The sequence below is a fragment of the Amyelois transitella genome, chromosome 12, assembly GCF_032362555.1.
Source record: "Amyelois transitella isolate CPQ chromosome 12, ilAmyTran1.1, whole genome shotgun sequence".
NCBI classification, from domain to species: domain Eukaryota; kingdom Metazoa; phylum Arthropoda; class Insecta; order Lepidoptera; family Pyralidae; genus Amyelois; species Amyelois transitella.
The window spans coordinates 8,243,502-8,258,564 of NC_083515.1; the positions used below are offsets into that span (position 1 = coordinate 8,243,502).

General features: G+C 36.0%; 3 protein-coding genes across 4 annotated transcripts; 2 read left to right on the top strand and 1 right to left on the bottom strand.

The window, feature by feature from the left end:
• Positions 1 to 381: 381 nt before the first annotated feature.
• Positions 382 to 10,055, top strand: LOC106142569 (TBC1 domain family member 16). Its single transcript, XM_013344370.2, has 7 exons — positions 382 to 1,413; positions 4,090 to 4,286; positions 4,564 to 5,065; positions 6,064 to 6,208; positions 6,761 to 6,867; positions 7,402 to 7,583; positions 8,098 to 10,055. Exons 1-7 carry the CDS (start codon positions 542 to 544, stop codon positions 8,289 to 8,291), a joined length of 2,199 nt encoding a protein of 732 aa, XP_013199824.1. The 5' UTR covers positions 382 to 541; the 3' UTR covers positions 8,292 to 10,055.
• LOC106142571 (nudC domain-containing protein 3) lies at positions 8,273 to 14,954 on the bottom strand. 2 transcript variants are annotated; one of them, XM_013344373.2, is made up of 6 exons: positions 14,686 to 14,954; positions 14,165 to 14,580; positions 13,356 to 13,541; positions 12,873 to 12,988; positions 12,342 to 12,527; positions 8,273 to 8,382 (listed from the first exon to the last, which is right to left on the bottom strand). In XM_013344373.2, the coding sequence occupies exons 1-5, from the start codon at positions 14,790 to 14,792 to the stop codon at positions 12,351 to 12,353; spliced, it is 1,002 nt and encodes a 333-aa protein (XP_013199827.1). In that variant the 5' UTR covers positions 14,793 to 14,954; the 3' UTR covers positions 8,273 to 8,382; positions 12,342 to 12,350. The 2 variants fall into 2 exon arrangements, with proteins under 2 accessions (XP_013199827.1, XP_013199826.1); XM_013344372.2 differs by lacking the exon at positions 8,273 to 8,382 and having other exon boundaries at positions 11,083 to 12,527.
• Positions 10,568 to 11,918, top strand: LOC106142570 (zinc-type alcohol dehydrogenase-like protein SERP1785). Its single transcript, XM_013344371.2, has one exon. It carries the CDS (start codon positions 10,714 to 10,716, stop codon positions 11,815 to 11,817), a length of 1,104 nt encoding a protein of 367 aa, XP_013199825.1. The 5' UTR covers positions 10,568 to 10,713; the 3' UTR covers positions 11,818 to 11,918.
• Positions 14,955 to 15,063: the final 109 nt, after the last annotated feature.

Sequence of the window (15,063 nt, forward strand, 5' to 3'; positions counted from 1 at the left end):
GGTAGGTATTACATATTACTTAATTGCTTGGTAGATATTATACCTAGTTAGTAGGTAGATACCTACTCGTAATAATATTACCGCGCATATAACATATCACAAAATCATTAAAAGGTAGGTATGTATTGCATAATAGGTTTACTGGGTACCTTATAATTAGGTACCTACTGCTAAGCTAAAACAGTTACTGTAGTAGCCATAATACGTAGGTACAAATGAATATTTTTTTTATTCATTCAATTCTAGGTTTCTACAAAAGCTTTGTCCTCATATAGGTTTTCAACATCGAAATTATGTAACAGATGCATCATAAGCAGAAAATCTAATAGAAATAACAAAGCAGTTATGTTGCAATAAGCGCTCAATGTGGCACGGCTCAGCTGTGACGTCGAGCCGGCAGCCGATCAATACTCGTTATCATAGAGTAGGTGTTTACATGCGCGTAGTGCACGCACGGTGCTCCGCGGTGGCTGACGCTCGGGACCTCGGGACCAAATAAACCCAAAACAAACCACATAGAGAATGTGAACGCGCAGTAAACATGCCGCTGCCCGAACTTATAAAGAGAGCCTCCAGCTACTTCCTCGGCCTGGAGTTCGACGACAACGAGGAACTTCCCGACTATGTCGACAACGAAATTCTGTTTTGTAAAAACAATGTGTGCGTACATCCTCCGACTATTGCTCGCCACGAACTCGACATCATCCACCATCCTGGGTACTTAACGGTCACAACCAAGGTATTTACTGACCAACACAATAATACTAAACGACCCACTCTATTCCTAAATTGGATACCCAATACCACGCTGCGAAGGTGTCCTTCAGCAGTGGAAACGAGTCCCAGCGACGAAATTGGATGTGCTGTTAAATCTGCGAATCTTAAAGAAATACCAAAACCTCTAAAGGAAGTTAAGGTGACGAAAGTCGATGCTAACAACGAAAATGCATTTTCAGATTCATCAGAAACCACTAGTCTAAATTCTAACTCTGACAAATTAAGTGTAAAGTCGTCTGATACTAGATATACGCAGAATGATACGACACAGGACGAATTATCGTCGAGCTCAAAGCCGACCGTGAAATCAATTGACTCAACAAAAGATAACGTATTCAGTAGCTTCGAAAAGGAGGAGTCCAACGAATTGTTCAGTGATAAACATGTCCGTTCTCAATCAATGACTTCTGTAAACATAACTATCGCTAACCCTAATATTGAGAATGTGGACCTTACACCCGATTCCATATCTGGGGACAGATTTATAAGGTCGTTATCGATGAGTTCGTGCGACGAGGGCAATCCAAACTGGATGAGTACTCCAGAATTTCTGGCTTTGAAGCACAATTTGGTGTTTCCGGATAGCGTGCATAGCTCGCCGGTTCCACAGCGCCGGGCGCCTATGAAATGTCGAAGGTAAACCACTACCTATATTTATCTACTCTATTCCTAACTTCAAAATTATTGCTTGGAAATTTCCAAAAGGCCTTCCTAACTAAGGTTCCTATCTATCTCTCTCTATATCCTACTATAATATTATAAATGCGAAAGTTTGAAGTAGGTATGTCAGTATGGATGTTTGTTACTCTATCACGCAAAAACTACTGAACCAATTACGATGAAATTTAGTATGTAGGTAGCTGAAGACCCAGAATAACATAAATAAAGGCTACTTTTTATCCCGGAGTTCCCGCGGTATTGATAGGGTTTCCATACGGACGAAGTCGCGAGCGGCCTCTATTCATCTATATACCAACGAAATACATTAATTTATTTCGGCTGAGGGCTGCCTCCTTCTTAAAGCTTCTAATGCTTGGTAGAAATATAGAATGTTCCGTAACATATTTTATCTTTTTCTATCGACGAATATAGTACTTTATTTGCTTCTTAGGTTGGTAATTCTGAAAGTAGAACTTTGCATTTCCAAAACTATTTTCGGACAAATCAACATAATTTCAGGAAGGTCTATGTCACCTTACTTTGATTACCTATGTTTTTACTGTAGTTTCTTCAAACTAGATATAATTTTCGTTCCTTTCAGTGGGTTTTCTTTCTTCTGACGTTTACATTTTCAACTCTCTGAAGAGGATCCCAAAGTTCGCCTTTTGACCTATATCCTAGAGTGGGTAACACGGAACGATTCTCCGCTGACCTCCGCAACCTTTGCAGGGGAGCCTTACCTATAGGTTCAGGGTCCGAGATTTTATCTTATAGATAACTTTAATATTTCTTAAAAATGCAAACACTATTACCTAACTTAATTCAGTAGGTCAAACGTATCGGAAACATGACTGTATCTACTCGTAAACCGCTAGTCGTAGTTGATAAGTTACAATACACGTTTTGTTTGGTATAATTATTATATTTTACTGTTAGTATTAGACCCACGAATCGGTCAAGTTTCAGGGGTACTTGCTAAGTGTTTGTCTATCTGTTAGCACTTTCTCAGAAAAAAAAGAAATATTTCTAATTTTCCTCAGTCTTTTTCTTCTGTTGTGTCAATGGCTTCAAACCTTCGACTTCAAACTATATAAATTTAGTCTAGAAAGTAGCTGCGTTTACAGTCAGCTCAGAGGCGGTGTTCATCAATAAATATAAAAATGCTTAAATAGTACTAAAAACTATATATAGGTAGGTACTAACCAAAATATTCCACTCAGCTTAGTTGTGTAGGTAGATATCTGATTTTCAGTGGAACCTTAGTTTTGTACTGTCAGAAAGTTCTACGGGAGTTTCGATCCCGGAAAAATAATTCCTATTACCTACAATACAAGATTGAGAGTCCGTTACTTTAGGGCTCATTTTATTATAATACTCGAATCATTACCTCCGCCCACTCGCAAGATTCCCTTTTCATTCCTGAGATGTTATCGGGTGAACGGACACATAAATGAGGGTTGCCTTTCGAGTATTACATACATAGACATGTCACTTTATTCCTAACGGGATAGACAAAGCCAGAAGTCTCGAAGTCAGGAAAGCCACGGTAATCGGTATAGTGTGATGATGGAATTGGGAATTAGATAACGTGAGCAGCTTTTTAAAGAAAATCTCAAGTTTATAAACATTTCCTGCGCTAATTATCAAAATCAGTCATGGGAAAGATAATGTAAAATACTAATAACAGGTGACGATAATGACCTACATCAGAAGTGTGTAACTTTATATCGATTGTTACTACAACATACATATAATCGATATTATGTGCAATGCATTAACAATCTGGGTCTTTAGTGGTGGTTGGTATGAAAATATACCTCAGTTTATCATGTTAGGGTGGAACCTTTTAAAGAATTATTTCTGTCTGTGTCGTTAAACATAGTTCTACTTAATCACCAAAGACGGAATCAGTTCAATTGATTAGAAGAGGGATAAACCAGACTAGAATAGAGAATATGAAGGAGGAATTTTATAAGGGGAAAGATGAATTAATGCCATTATCTACATACTATGTACGCAATTTGGATTAAGACAAAATTTGCATAAAAAGCTTATAAATGTCTACTTTCCTTTAACTTCCTCAATTATTCTTTTAATTTTAAAATGTTAGCTTATAAATTAAACATAAAAACAGAGAAACATATTAGTAAAACCATTTTATCCATTACAATTTATAATGGACGCCATCTTAATTGACAAAATTCCCCAGTCATGTATCCTGAAATGTGACTGGGTTATTACTTGGGTTCCCAAGACACTCTGGAATGCTATTATTGCTCCCGACCTTAGTCTATAGCCTCATTCCGCAGCCGTACTGTTATAAGCAATTACTTTTGAAGCTGCGCGGCTTTAGAATATTAACAAGTTATGATAACCTTTCAATTTCCAGTTATCCTGAAATTTCAGAAAATAATTATAAAACTTTCGACTTTCTCCTTCTGTTAGATGGTAGGCCAAATCCTTTAACTATGTAGTTGCCAACATATAAGGTTCCTTTAGCGGCTTAACAGAATTGTGTGCAAATTATGTAAGTAAATATCTTGTTATAGGTGACTTTCGACTTTAATATTTATAATTACATAGTTCTTTAAGGTCTACCACTGCAATGTTTACAAGAGACTATAATATTAACCAAATTTAATGTCCTTTTAGGTTTTCCGTCGACCTGAGCCAAATGCGTTCCCTGCGGCTGTTCTTCAACGACGACAATTGCACCTGTGGCCAGCTGGTGGTGGCCTCACGGGAGTCTCAGTACAAGATCCTGCACTTCCACCACGGCGGCTTGGACCACTTGGCGCAGGTCCTTCATCGGTGGCATTCGCTTCTGCACAACATTAAACTGACGCCTGGTAAGTTTTCCTTCGAGGTTCAGAAGGTTTTGACTGAAAATCTGTTTTGGTCAATTCTATTATTTAATAATTAATTTGTCAATTAGATACATGTAGCTAGCGTAATTTCCGAGTCAGCCAATAGTATTCACAACCTTTTTTATTGTAGTTAAATATTAGCACAATCTGAGCAGAATGACTGTTTGAGTGTTTGGCAGTAAGACATTTTAAAAGTTAAATTATCAGGGTTCTACGTCACCACCCAACCTACTTAAATTACTTACTTTAACAATTTCAGGGTCAGAGGAGCCAAATATCCCATATCGCCACTTCATGGTTTGCCGACCTGAAGTCCAAAAATCTGAACAGCACCCCGAAGAAGGAAAGCTTCCAAAAATTACTCCTGAATTGTTCTACGGCAAGGTTATGAACAGCAAAGGAGTTATAGAAGATGATCTGTTTCTGAGGAAATGTGTGTTCTTCGGAGGTCTCGATAAGGAACTGAGGAGGGAAGTGTGGCCGTTTTTGCTTCACTGTTATCCGTACAATTCTACGTATGATGAGAGAGAAATAATTCTGCAGATAAGAACGAGGGAATATGAAGAAATAACGCGCCGAAGGTTGGAGAAGATGACGCCAGAGCAGCACGCGGTTTTCTGGAAGACAGTGCAGTGCGTCATAGAGAAGGATGTAGTGAGGACCGATAGAGGGAACCCATTCTTTGCGGGAGAAAACAATTACAATATAGAAATAATGAAGAATATTTTGCTGAATTACGCAGTTTATAATCCGGTTTTGGGGTGAGTATTCTTCTTGACACTGTGATATGATGTTAAAATTACGTTTCATAATAATAACTTGAGTAAGGCGGATGTCAGGCAAGGAAAATTAAAAAAAGGTTCAACATGTGTTAAGAAGCTTAAGAGAGACTTTGGGATTTCAATCCAACAGTTGAGAAAACGCTAAGATACTCTTAATTAATGGAATAGTACAGGAGTCGAAGGAAAGTGATGTTCTTTCAGTCTTAGGTAGGAATTTAAACATTCAAAAAATTAATTTTCATTTGACCCAAACCCAGAAAGATAACGCTGGATTTAGGTTGAGCATTAAACAATTTTCCTGTTTAAGCACTTCTACGAATTCAACTTATTGAAGTTGATTCTGAATTAGGTACTTTATGTAATATTGTCGTGGGTGAAATTCAACTTACAAAAATCGATAATGTTTTCGACGACATAGCACCAGTTACTATAAATACCCCCGTTTTATAAAACTATTGTCACGCACAATTTCTTTGGATTCCATAAGTAGGTGTAAGGAAGTACATACATTCATATAATCATAGGAAGTACATATTATCACGTCTATATATGCCTTCCGAGGTAGACAGAGTTCAATAACCAACTCAGAATATTTCACGAATTATCATTATTAAAAAAAAAGCGATGATGACAAGTTATTAAAAAAAATTACATTATTAGAAGCCAGTACGATAATTTTGATAATATTTTCTTCGAAATATTTGGCCATTACAGTGACTACGTTCCTTGTGCTATGATCTGCATACGGTTTGAAATATAGTAGGAACTCCAAAGTGCATGTTCGGAAAACTATTGTATAAATTGTATTGATCACTCTAGATATAACTTAGCAAATCCTGATGTTATCTACGATAACCATATTCCACAAAAAATTTATCCGCCCGTTAATAAAATGCGAATCAATTGATTTTAATTAAGATACTATACTTTCTACACTGCTTAGAAATGGTAAAAGAATGCAACTATTCTCCTTGCAGTTACACCCAGGGCATGAGTGACCTTCTGGCTCCTGTGCTGTGTGAGATACAATGCGAGGCTGAAGCCTTCTGGTGCTTCGTGGGGTTGATGCAGAGAGCTATCTTCGTCTGCACGCCGACAGACAACGACATGGATAATAACCTTGTAAGAATATTTTCTAAGTAAAATTCTCTTTGTGATTACATTTTAGAGATGTTTAAACGATTTGCTATAATCATCATTTGTCAGAGTTTCTGTAACTACGTGCAAACGTTTTATCTATGACCTTAGGGTAACTGAAATTTGAATACCTACTAAAAAAATGTTTTAGAATGCTTTGTTATTAAAATAATAATAAATTCAGTAAAGAGCCGGACTCCTTTCAAAGATTGTGTAAAATTTAGTCATAAGACGGCAAAAATGGATCACATGGTCTGGTTAAAAATATATTTTAAGTGCTTTTGATATTTTTAAAGTTTGGTGCGGTGCCGGGAAATAAAACGCCATTTAATAAATAAATTTGTTTATCAACAACTTGGAGCAGAAGATGTTTCTAACGCGGTAACCGCTGGTCTGAGTTTAATGAAATTTAATTTTTGAAGGATCTGTTTAAATTAATTTTTTGAGATAGATACTTAGTCTCAATTTTCAAAAAATCAAAGTGTTCGCGGTCTATATTCGCGGCGAACGACTAGTATTTTACTTGTCTCTTTGCAGAGTTACTTGCGGGAATTGATCAGGCTGATGTTGCCACATTTCTACAAACACCTAGAGAAGCACGTAGACGCCATGGAATTGCTTTTCTGCCATCGTTGGATACTATTGTAAGTATATCTACAAGAACTTTCTTTTTTTTGTTTAATCCCGACTGCTTTTGCTAAACTATTGATTTTGCAAACTAAACGTCTTACCATGGAATTGTTGAAATTTTTTAGATATCTTGTACTTATTTTGAGCACTTGTAGTCAATCTGCCTGATGGTAAGCAAGGTGAGGTCCAAACCAAGCACTCTTTCACTGAAAAATATTGGGGAGTAGAGATGCGCAGAAGGATATCCCGATTTTAATAGTTCGCATAATAGATTTGGCCAATCCATAGGTGCGTTGGAGAGGAAGATCTTGATAAATGAGGCGACATAACTAGACTGCAATGACGCTATGGAAGCGGAGTTAAACTTAATTATTTATTCAACGTCAACCAAAGAAGTGAAACCAAAATATATGTCAATTATTAAGACGTTCCAAATGTTCTATAACAATTAACAAAAATTTTGAATTTTTGAGACATTTTTGACTCGAAATAGAAGAAGAAAGGTCCCATGGTTCCAAATATAAGTTGATTTTGATATCTTTCAACAGATGTTTCAAACGCGAATTCACGGAAGCCGTAGCCCTTCGGATGTGGGAGGCCTGCTGGGCGAACTACCAGACTGACTACTTCCACCTGTTCTTGTGCTTGGCCATTATTGCTGTCTATGCCGATGACGTTATCGCGCAGGACCTCAACACAGATGAGATGCTGCTCCATTTCAGCTCACTAGGTAAAAGATGATGAACATTCAAGTGTTTGAGATTAAAGTCTAACTAGAGAAAAGCCGAAAGAAAGGTGACGGGAACTGAAAGAGGATTATTAGGAGATTTACTTAGGATATTTGGTTGAAAAAGGGAGAAAAGAAAAAATAAAAATAGCTTTAGAATCATTTCAGTAGATAAGGCCTAGGAGATAAAATTCCTGTCAGTATTTGAAATCTTGGTGCAACGCAGATGGTTTGGGCACAATCCCATTTTATCGAAAATCATCCTTTCGACAAATACAAATATGTATCTATCTTTTTTGTAAATAAAAATCAAGGCATAGGACAGCGAAAGAAATAATTTAATAATAGCCTTTGAAATAATAACTCTTTTAGAATTCTGATGAAGTGAATGACTTAAACTGGATTTGAACATATTAGGGGATCGAAAATGTGGATACTATTCGAATATTGTGGTAGAGAAGATTGAAACTTTCTTTCAGTAGAACAATTTTTTTTAATTTTATTTATTCATTTCCAGCAATGTACATGGACGGACGTCTTATCCTGCGCAAGGCTCGCGGCCTTCTGTACCAGTTCCGTCAACTCGTGCGCATCCCGTGCACGCTGGTGGGGATGTGCCAGCGTTGCGGGCCCGGGATCTGGGACTCCACTCACAGACCCAGCGTGGAATGTACTGGAGCCCATGACGTATGTGCATACGCTGTGCAGTAGGATGTTGACATGTTTTTGTTCAATATTTTAAGAATTTTCACGGATATCAGCTAGTCTCATTAATGTTGAAGAAAGTATTGGTATTGAGTTCCTGAAAAGATTGGAATTTGTAGAAACACGATAGAATTTTTTATGTTCATGTAGGTAAAATTTTCACGGATACAGGCTTGTAAGGCAATAATTAAGAAAATATCAACATATCCTTAAGACTCAACCACCATTATTTGTGGATTTCATTGATAGATACAGCTGAGTATGCTACACTTGGACATTTTTACATTTTGGTTGACTATGTTCAGTAGTATCTAGGTAGTACCGATGTGGAATAAAATACTAGATTGCACATTGTTTTCCTTTTAATTGGCAAAAATAAAATTGGCAGAAATAATATTTTAACTGCCGAGAAATGTTTGAGCGCAAAGTTTTGACTATACGAAAAACTTATTTGTAAGACGGTAGAGGTGATGTTGTTTTTCTTTCAGCCAATATTGAATGTACAAATTAATATAAATTTATTAATGAAAAATTGATTTAGGAGTACAAATTGGACAGTATTATATTGACCAAAAATGTATGGTTACTTGATCATTTTTACACAAATAATGTTAAAAGAGGATGAGATATCGTTACTTTTGTCAATTGAGTTGAAACAAAACAAAAATGTTGAATCATTATGACGTTATCTAAAAATGGTCTGAGAGAATGGATTCCCTGTATAAAGTTAACGTATCAAAGGGAATGTATTATATTATTTGTTAAATATATACATATAAATTTCAATTATACCTTTAGGTATAATTTTGTTAATATGTCTTTGCCTGCTCTCAAAAGAAATGGGCGTACTAAGAATATATTATAGTAACGTTTATACTATTAATAATTCTGTGTTAAGATGTCTATTATTATCGTACGAATATTCTATTCTGATGGTAGCCTCCCCATTTAAAATCGATGTCACGTTATTAATTCGAAAAATCGGCATTGCATATCGACAATCGTGTTCAATCGTACGACTTTAATTGAAGAATTGAGTAATTATGTACCTGTTAATTATTATTGAATTAAATTGAATATAAAGGAAAATTAAGCTTTTTATGAACCTAATAAAGGTCCATGTCGATGTAATTATTATAACCTCACAAATTTAACTATATTTCCTGCCTGGCCGTACCAGGGACGTGGCTGGAACGTGTAATTTTGTTTTTTAAGCTTTCACTTCATGTTAAATGCAAAATTTGTTCAGTATTTTTCTTGTCTAAATCTAAACATTTGTGTGATTGTTGTTATATGCAGTTTAAATCTGACATTATGAAGTAAGCTACATTATATCACATAATCAAGACATTGTACAAAATTGTATACAAAACTTGATAGGTATTGTTGTCACTGTTCTTTAGAGATGAGAAGCCTTTTGAAATTTCGTGCGCCGAATTAAAAATCATTTAAAACATAGAAAGATTGTAAAGTCTTTTATTGAAATAAGTACTAAGGATTTGAATTTACATCCCGAAATCCGGCAAATTTTGTCTGTGTTGCATTAAAATAGATAGATATATAACTACAATTAATACCTAGTATATAAAGCTATATAAATATTATATGTTTAATAAAGTGCATTTTGTGAATACCAAAAATTTATTTTCGCATATTGTGAAGTTTACGCGTACTGTGATATATCGATCTGCTTGTATTATATTGTGTAAAAGACAATGAGTGGTATAAATAAATAGTCATATCTTATTAGAAATAAATGTGCGAGCAATTTGTGTGTTGTATTATTTTCATGAATTATTTCTCTATTATATTATCTCTTCCTATTTAATTTAATAATAAAAGAAAACCTGTTGCTTGATAATGATCAAGGCGAACATAAATGTATGTTCGCCAGATGGCAATCGGGACCAACTCAAACCATTCCAATGTCTACGGGCCTAACAGTGTCAACAGTATAAGTTTCATTTTATCCTTTCTGAATGACCCATCATTTTGGCAATTGTTGGAAAACAAAAGAAACAATATCAATTACTATATTGGTGGTGTAGGACTCCCATATTTAGGTAGCCGACTAGCAATAGTATCTATGTCCCAAAATGAAATTTAATTGATAACTCCGTACGTTCACTAGCTACGTCCTCTAACTGCGAGACGCAAACATCGACAGTCATCGACTGCACCACACCACATTATAAACTGCCTACGGCGAGACCATGTTTAAAAATAAACACACACACTCGCATCTAACAAGAAACAAGTCGCAATACTTCTCTTTGGAACGTATTTTTGTTTTTTACCAGCGAGAATATAACCACTACGTGGTTTTTACAATCACGCGCACACAAACGGAACAGAGAACACCATTTGTCAACCGTGAAAGATAAGGATTTAGATAATTTAATCAACTCACCAAACAAAAAAATTATCAATGTTTATTCGGTTTCTTTTGATAACGGTGTGCATTATCGAGAGAGCTGCGTTCCAAAACACAAGTGACATGGCTAAAAATTTGCCGAAAACTATGAGGGCTGTTGGCCTTTATAAATATTTACCGATAACTGAAGCCGATAGCCTCATCGATTTGGAGGTAAGCTTGCCGACGCTACAGAAGACTGATGTTTTGATTGAAGTGAAAGCAGTTGGGGTTAACCCTATAGATGCCAAGCAAAGAGCTCCGAAACCTCAAGTCGAAAAAACACCTAGAATACTTGGTTGGGACGGTTCCGGCGTGGTAATCGCAAAAGGAGACAGTGCTAATATTTTCAAGGTGGGTGACGAAGTGTTTTTCACTGGAGACTTGCGGAAAAATGGAGCCAACGCTCAGTACGTAGCCTTGAACGAGGTCCTTGTTGGGATAAAACCGAAGAATTTATCGTTCGAGCAAGCTGCCGCTATGCCCTTAACGGCGGTGACCGCATACGAGTCACTTTTTGACAGACTGCTTTTAACCGAGAAAGATAAAGGGAAGACACTGTTGATAATCAATAGTGCCGGTGGTGTAGGTTCTATTGCTTCCCAGCTGGCAAAGACTTCGGGGCTCAAAGTCATTGGAACTGCCTCTCGGCCAGAGACTATAGAATTTTCGCGCCAAAACGGCGCTGATATCGTTTTAAACCATACCCAAGATCTTCTGCCGCAATTAGACTCTCACGGGTATAAGAAAGGCGTTGATTTTATCATGGTTAATTATGATCCTTATCCATATTGGGACACTATAATGCAAGCTATCAAACCTCAAGGACGTATTTGTCTCATCGTAGACAGTAGTGGTTTAGTTGATTTAAGAGCGCTGAAGGATAAAAGCCTCACATTGACATCAGAAATGATGGGGACAAGGATCAAATACGAAACTGAAGATATGATCAGACACCACGAGATTTTGAATATTGTCTCGAAGAAATTAGAGACTGGAGAGCTGAAATGCACCCTGAATAGAGTTTTGAAACCAATTAATGCTGCGAATTTGAAAGAAGCTCATAAACTACTGGAAAACAAGAGCTTAATCGGCAAACTGGTGTTATCCGGATTTTAGCACACGCTATAAAATGATCTGTTGAAATTTTGTTTGTATCCTACATATACAATAAGAGTTAATAGCACTTACATAAAACAAAATAAAAATTTGCAAAGAAATTCATTTATTCTACCATCATGCCAGCCAGACATTCAGTTCATTTTACATCACTTTTCTATAATTTTCATCAGCATAGGTATGACACGTAGAAGCAAAAAAATTGCATCATATTTATGTTGCTTTTCATAATTTTTGGCTACACACATTGTCACATTTAAGATTGAAGGTAGTAGACGCATTAAGTTTGGGCCTCACGATTACATTATATTTGTTTTTTTGTAGTTATATAAAATACAAAATACAAATTACGTGCGCGTTTAAAACCTATATTATATATAAATACTAAAACGCAACGCAACAGTTTCAATTTAGTTATTCAAAATCTTATAACGGTACATTGAGTTTTCAAGATTTAAACAATATACTCAGATTCCCACATTCCAGGAATGTATCAAGCAAAATGAAATAACTTTTAAATTTACCTATATAATTTATTCTTTCTGTAAAGGCGGTAAGGACTGGGAGAGCACGCTTGGGTCAAACTTTTGCCCCTGGAATGGCGACCCCGGGGCGTTCCAGGCCTTCTTTAGGACTTCGATGTTTCGAATCTCATCACTAGTTGGTAGCCCCTTCAGTTTCTGTTCTTGATTCCATTGTAGTTCTCTCACCTGAATATTAAATAATCATGTTTTGTTACATTGATAAAGGTTGGGTCCATGCTGGTTTTGTAGTGATAAAAAAAGGTTTTTCTATTTGCTTAAAGAGTGCTGCTTATTGTAAAAGTCAATAAAAGGTAGGGCTTCTATATAACTCTTCTTTTCGACTACCTATCTATCATATATGAATGTCAATTTTATAATTAAGGCAGCTGAATAAGGCTACTTTGTCTTTTTAAGGCTTTTCGCTCTGCCTAACCCGTATGGGATAAAGACAAGATGTAAGTTTACAGGGTGGCTCGGATATTGTATGTACTGTATGTATGATAAATGTAAAATTAAATAAATTAATATTACCTTTGCTATATGATCTTCCGGAAGCTCATCAAGAGGTCGGGAGCAGTCTATTTTGGACAGATCAATAGCTTCTTCACTATTCAAAAATTTGTTCCACCAGCGTTCTTGAATTTTCTCTGTAAAGACAATTAGTTATTACTTATCAGCTGTTAAAGATTTCTACTCCTTAGTTGCCTCATAATGCATAAATAACACTTAATAACTAATTTCATCATATTTTTCTCAAATTTCATTCAAATGGCGTTATGACGATGCTGGATTGGTTAAGTCAGGTTTGCAGGAGACCCAATATTGGATCATGATTTTGAATTCAGTTACACAAATGTGCAGGTTTTCTCTCTCAATGTGAGAGTGTGAGTTGAACTAATGTTCATAAGTCAGAAAGAGTCATTGGTCCATGGCTGTTTTTTTTATTCCAGCACCTTAAGTGTTCCATCAAAAATGCTTTTTAAATTGTATACTATAAGTATTAAGAAAAATTACCTAAATGTATGAGCAGCTTCCCTTCACTGATGCTCCAGAAGCTTTCAATTGCTTTGATCTTGTACGGAAGAGTATCTTTGATGATCACGTCTCCATTGCGACGGGCTACACAGATATCACCAGCGTTTATTGTAACTTTGAGATCTTTGGACGATTTTATTTCTGGGGGCAGTCTGACTGTTATATCTGTAATAAAGTAATGTAACTATCAGTGTGAGTGAAAATGATTTTGTTGCATACATTATGAATTAAGCTATCCATACTCGTCAGTATAAAGCTAGTTGATTATAATAGAGAATTGATCTCATACTTTAAGGTATGTAAAGTATACCAAGCCCCTTATATTAACAGATTTAGTATAATTGATTTAAATGAAGTAGGTATTTCCACAATTAGCTAATTTGTCCTTGCACAGTGCACTATCCAATGGCATATAGCTACAGTGTTTATTTATTGCATCAATTCTTATCATATGTAATTTAAAATAGTCACATTTAAAAATAAAGTATGTTAATAACATACCGTGTGGTTCCCCGCAACATTACAAAAAAGAATAGGACCACTCCATCTCTTTCCCATGGATATTGTAAAAGGCGACTAAGGGATAGCCTTTTAAATTTGGGATTCCTCATTTAGGCGATGGGCTAGCAACCTGGCACTATTTTATTGTTTGTTTGTTTGTATGTTAACTCAATTCTATCACTAAGCCAAACAGCTGAGCGTGGCCTATCAGTCTTTTCAAGACCGGTGGCTCTGTCTACTCTGCTAGGGATATAGACGTGATCATATGTATGTATGTAATAACATACCAAGATCCATAATAGTTTGGGCCCAGCAGTAGGTCTCTCTTTCAGCACCATTGTAAGTTTCGCTATTCTTTTGTGTAGGTATAACTGGTGGAACATATGACTGTGAAGGTTCATTGTCAAAAAGTTTTGGTGTGTCTGTCTTATTGGACACTGGAGGGCTTTCCTCGATTATCTGTTCTGCAGGATTTTCTGGACAATCTTCGACATCTTCAGATACCACTTCAACCTCTTGGCCAACCGTTGAACACATTATTTCATTATTAAATTCTGAGTTATGTTCTGGTCTTCTTGCTCCATTGCCAGCATAGTTCTTCGGATCACATTTTCGAAGAACTTTTAGTACTAACTCTTCAGCCACTCCTGGAGGAAATCCTATGTTTTCGTAGGGTCCATCGGGTACTATATAGAAGTCCGTTCTGAAACATAAAAAGATGACTACCTACATTAATTTTTCAACATTTACATATTAAAAGAACACCGAAAGATAAGCTCGGAATACCCAGGCGAGAAGAAAACCGTACCGTCTAGCTAAAAAATTAAATATTGCTGAAAGGAATCCCAATATAGACTTTTCATTAACCAAAATTGATGTCAAAACATCGTCATATTTTGAGAAAGAATCACTCATTGTGGGTCAGTATTCTAATTGACTTTTAATGAAAAAGTATGGTAAACAACAGTTATTTATTTATTTTATTACAATGAAATATTATTATTTATAATGAAGTCGATACTATGGAAATATTCTGATTCCGATGGTTGTTTATTGTCTTTCCTTGTTGTTAATTGATTCCACCGTTTCTGACATTGACGTCTATTTTTTCTTTTTATTTTTATCAGAGAGTTAACACTGTCTGTTCTCAGCTTATTCTCGGCATAATAATTTAACCCCTAAGGTG